This window comes from Nanorana parkeri, unplaced genomic scaffold, assembly GCF_000935625.1.
Source record: "Nanorana parkeri isolate BGI_ZX_2015 unplaced genomic scaffold, ASM93562v1 scaffold926, whole genome shotgun sequence".
NCBI lineage: Eukaryota > Metazoa > Chordata > Amphibia > Anura > Dicroglossidae > Nanorana > Nanorana parkeri.
Window position 1 is genome coordinate 518635 of NW_017307194.1, and position 5426 is coordinate 524060.

At 39.6% G+C, this 5426-nt stretch overlaps 1 protein-coding gene across 7 annotated transcripts in view; it reads left to right on the forward strand.

Moving 5' to 3' along the window:
* EBF2 (early B-cell factor 2) overlaps positions 1-5426 on the forward strand; it is a 106672-nt gene that overhangs the window by 86897 nt on the left and 14349 nt on the right. For all 7 annotated transcript variants that reach the window (XM_018566226.1, XM_018566223.1, XM_018566225.1 and 4 more), the window contains one exon: positions 4534-4664. In XM_018566226.1, coding sequence (XP_018421728.1) covers positions 4534-4664 — 131 coding nt within the window. The remainder of the gene's footprint in view (positions 1-4533; positions 4665-5426) is intronic.

Genomic DNA, 5426 nt, shown 5'->3' on the forward strand with positions numbered 1-5426 from the left:
GACTTTGTCCTATATTTACTTATAATATATTCCATTAAGTGATATAGTGCTGACCCTAAAATAGGACCCCTAGAGACTTTAAAAATAGAACTACAGCGCTGCAACATCCTTAGCTTTTCCAGTTAGAGAAAATATTAGAAATCCTGAAATATTATTCCTAATATTATCTCTCTATAGCTGCTCCTGTTGCTCTCTCTCTCTACATGTCCTGCGTTACCCATGTGAGGAATTAATGAACTAGAAGAGAATGATTGAATCAGTAAGGAATTTAGTGTGGTGTTAATTTTCCCCCAGCGGGCGGTCAAACGGTGGAAATAAATCCCAGTGTGCTTTGCTAGAATGGAGTCCAGCTTTGGTTAAACTGATTGGACTTGATTGACTAGCTGCTCGTTTCTGGAAGCTCGCCAGAGATCTGAGGCACCTTTGACCCTGTCAGTGGTGGAAACCGAGTGATAGATTGAGCCTGGTTATGGCTCCTGATGGAACTTGGAGTTGTGAGGCCTATCCATATGGAAGGGGAAGAAGCCATAAAAACAAAAAAAATAAGTGATGCAGATAATATCTACCCAAATATGACTCTTTCCGTACCTGCTGGAAATCTCAGCAGGGGATGTGTAGCCCTGCTGAGGATCATGCTGAGTAGGTTGGGTTTCTTTAGTTAGGCCATACAATGAGCAACACTTACAAAATGCAGTAGTCCATAGCAACCATCCACAATTAAATTTAATACAATCAGATCAGTGAAATATAAAAATTGATTGGGTTAATGTCCTTTGCAATTTGATTTTTTTTCTTTTTGAATAATTCTAAATGTTCCATGCATTTGTTTTGGAAACAAAATGTCATGTCTGTTATGGATGTTAATATAATCGTTAAAATGATTATCTTTATTTTTTTACAAAGACTCTTTTATAACACCCAATTATTTGACCTAACAATTCATATCTACAAATGGCTAGTCTGCCAATGCATTTGAAGAGTGATAACATCATCATTCGACTCATGGCACATTTAGACAAAGGGCCATCACCTGTGGAGTCTTCACAAATGTTTGTGTGAACAAGGAGGCCTCATCAAGCACAGAAATAATATTTGGAGGTCCCAGAATTCCATACCTTAGTTGAAAGTAGCACTGTGGTCATGCCATGGACATTAAAATATGTACATATTCTGAAAAAAAAAACGTAAATAAGCTTAAAAACATGTCCTTACTGACCTAGCAACAGACACTGCAGAGAATTTATTCCTCAAACTTTAAAATAGGAGCAATAAAGTCCTAAAAGTTAGGTCTCCGCACTCTGCTCTCCCCCTCTTGTATACCTTTTCTAATTTTATAGAAGAGATTAGAAGGCTGGCAGACTGCCAAATCAATGCTCAGATGTGGAAGCAGGATAAACTGAGCTGCTGAAATTAAACTGAAAGTACTTTCTATTGTAAGTGAGGATGAATTGCTTCACAGTGTCAGCAGCTACAGAGATCACTTCCTGCAAGGTCAACTTATTCACTGAGGGTCTCGTCCTCCATTTTACCTGGCTGCATAAAAATTTGAGAAAATCGGGTTAGTCAATATACTTAGCTTTCCGCTGGTTTCCATAGTGCAGGAAATGTTGTCATGTCCTTCCGAGGAGATCCTAGACAATGCAGAGTACCCCAAAATATCAAGGGGTGATGCTAGTTCAGCATAGTGTGGTAGCATTGTCGATATGTGGCTACTTGTCATTCCCCGAACTTGTCTGAAGGACGGTGATGTCACCCTTGCCTAGGTGCAGTGGGGGAAAGAGGGGGTAAGCTAAGTATAATAACTTTTTCCCCCATGGCTGTTTTTTTACATTTTTGTGCAGCGAGGGGGGCCCTAATTGACTAAGTAGACCTTGCTATTTAGATGTCCATAACCTTGCCACCGTTCGGCTTAAAGGTTTGGAGATGTGATTCGTTATTCATTATTTATTGAATAATTAATTAATTATGGTATAACTTCCAATGTTGTTAGAGGGGATACCCAGGAAAGCAATAAATTCCTTGTTAGGGGGCCCCTCGTTTCAGCAAATTGAGCTACACCCTCCCCTCCCACCACAACACCAAAATTAATTTTCACTGGCAGCAGCTACTAAGCGACCATAAAATACATTGGTGTTTGGAGACTACTACATGTCACCAAGTCCAAGTCCACATAGTAATGTAAGCAGCATTGGGATAAGGGTTTGTTGTTTACAAAAGAGCTTTGGGAAGTGGGGACCCCTCCAAATGAAGCTGCCCACAGGCTTATGAGGGTGGTCACTCATGCATGTACAATCTAACCATTGTGACAGGAAACTAATTGCAGACTTTTTAAAGAGTAGCAGGCTATACTGACATTGAGTTTTTATCAATGGAGAGTGATGGTAGGGTAAGCCACAAGCTAGAGTCTAGGGTTGTTCGGGACAGGATTTCTAACCTGTTCACCAAAACAATATGTTAGGGGCCTCCAGTAGACTTTACAATATGGGAGGATTCCAGTAAAATAGCTCAATATATATATTTTTTCTTGGAAATCCCTTTAATAACCTATGGGGGGAAAAAAACAAAACGTAAGTGCCTTTACCCAAATTATGGATAGTTTCAAAAGGGCTTTAGTGGATTAAACAGCTGGGACAACCTTATGTTTTATGTGTAAATAACATTTTGGAAGGTGGGTTTTGTTTTTCCCTTGCACACTCTTACAAGCTACCGAGGTGTCCCTGCAATTGCTATCTGTTCCTAAAACAAATAGTTTTCCACCCTCTTGAAAATAAGTCTTTAGGGATACAACAAGCTTCCTGTCACCTGTGTAGACTCCACTAAGGCTACGCTGATACAAGTGCTACAGTGGATTTTTTTGTTACCAGTGGCCTTTCTCCTCTATAAAATCTGTGTTTTTTGGCCTTTTATACAATGATTTTTTCCATGATCTGCCAGACTGTTAAGTATTTTTAAGCCTGGTTATAATCCACAATTCCGCAATGAAATCAAAACTTTCGCCAGAACACGCCCTTAAAAAGAATGTGAGAAGGAAACTTCGAATGAAGTTATGAAATATAAAATTACACTTCCCAAACATAAACACGGAATGGACCCCAGTGCAGATGTGAATTCTCCCAGTAATTGACAGCTCATCTTAAGGGGCAAGACATGGAGTTGCTGAGGAAAATACAGAAGATTGGTGATTTTTACACTTAGTATTAGTTTTAGCCATGCCACCTTACCCAGTGCATTCTTTATAGGAATTTATGGCTAATCAAATAGGAATAGTTTATAGGAATTTATGGAAAATTAATGTAAGGTCAGGCCACACTACTGCTCTCCAGATACAACTGGTTTGTCATGGGAGACCTACACGCCAGAGCCAAACAGAGTTGATGAAGTATGAGCACAGTCAAACTGCCCTCCGAAAATCAAATTCAGATTAAATTAGGGCCCAGCCGTCCATTCACACCGGATCCGTTGCATTTTGATACATTTTTCAATGATTGCTAATGGAAGGGCACCAAAAAATGAATGGATGTGAGTGGGGCTAGTTCACACTGCTCCCTTGCATTACGTTACTTTCGCTACTTTTTGTCAGCACAACATAACGCAATGGTGTGAACTAACCCCATTTACACCCATTCATTTTTCGGTGTGCCCTTCCGTTAGCATCCATTGAAAAATTGATTGCAACAGATGAGAAGGAAATCGGATGGTACAATTGCAAATCAACGGACCCTCCGTTGACTTGCGATTTCCTTCCGATTTTGGTGTGAATGCACCCAAATCATTTCTAAGCACAAAAATGCAATATATTGTGGATTACCAATACTTAGCTCTGGTGACAGTATTAGTTTTCTTTTTTCAGGCTCCTTATCCCTTTATTTTCACTTGGTGATCCTGCCAGTAATACTCTTCCTGTCCATGGGTGGCAACTCTCGCTCGCTGTCCTGCTTCTATGGAAGAGCAACATGGTCACCCTGGTGCGATAGAACATCTTAGCGCGATAGAACATCTTCCCTTGTCTTCATCTTTATAAAATAGATAGGAGGCGTTCTGAGGTTCACAGAGGTGTACTAGACTTGGCTGATAACACCTCTTGGGTGTCAGCTCAATACAGGTAGTTAGGAGCTCATTTACAGGCCTACAGGTATTAAAAAAACACTTTCAATGGTATATTTTGCAAACCAAACAGGAGCAAAAAAGAGAAGTTCTTCGCTAGAGTTTACGTACACTTTTTTTGAAACAGTTCACACTACAGTACCATTTGCTGAGAGGGTATGATTCTATGTCATGTTCTATGTCAGGTTGAAGAGAGGGTAACTGTCTTTTCTTCTAATGTGACAGTCTTATTCATAAAATCATCTTCCTTACATTAATAGCTTCATATACTCTGTTCTAAGCTCCTAAACTCATATTCATAAATACATACACATGCATATTTCTATCAAGACATATGTTTTCTTGATGATATTTATACTGTATATTGGACATGGCAAGAATTGCTGAGTGGGGCATTGAGTGATATGAGATATGTTTATATATCTACAGCCACACCTTGCATCAAGGCCATAAGCCCCAGTGAAGGTTGGACTACAGGAGGAGCAATGGTCATCATCATTGGGGACAATTTCTTTGATGGTCTACAAGTGGTGTTTGGGACGATGCTGGTTTGGAGTGAGGTAAGTGGATAGGTGTGCACACGCTAATGAAATCTGTTTAAGTTGTCACCATGAATACTGGAGATGCCTATTATAGTCTTAAAGCTGGTCAGACCAAAACAGTCCTCGTTCTTAATTATGAAAATGAATAAATGCTACTGCAAGGAAAAGTTATGTTGTTTTTAGTTGTTTGAGGCAACATTCCTGGTCTCTGTTACAGAGATTTACCCTCTCTTCCTATCTTACTGACTGGTTTCAGCAGACATGAAGTGAGGCAGCGCCTCTATTGATAAAGAATCTAATTTGTTTTCATTCTAATGATTGTTCATCCTTCTAATATAAGTTCCCAAACTACATGTATATAGGCATTCATTCTATTCAAGCGTATTTGGTAAATTGTATTGCTGCCTGCATATGCGGCCAGACAATGCTGAGGCCCCAAAGCTGCTGGTCCCCAAAGCAGCGCATGATCTGCTATGGATACAGTTGTGCCCCTGTATTCTAGTACAAGGTAGATATGGAACAGATTTTAACAGCAGAAACTGGATTCTGAGTGTAGTCAGTAGAAGCTGATTTGGTATGTGTTGTCACTCATTGCATTGTCTAAAAATGAAACAGATCATCTACTATTGAAAGTAACATGACATCTCAAGGTGAATTGCAAGGTCTGACCTATATCAAGGATGCAGCTGTGGCAAAAAACTGAGCTCTGGAAAACTTGGCTGGAAAACAAAAAATTAAAGATGAACTCATCAATTATTACCAGATGTCTCCAATATATAT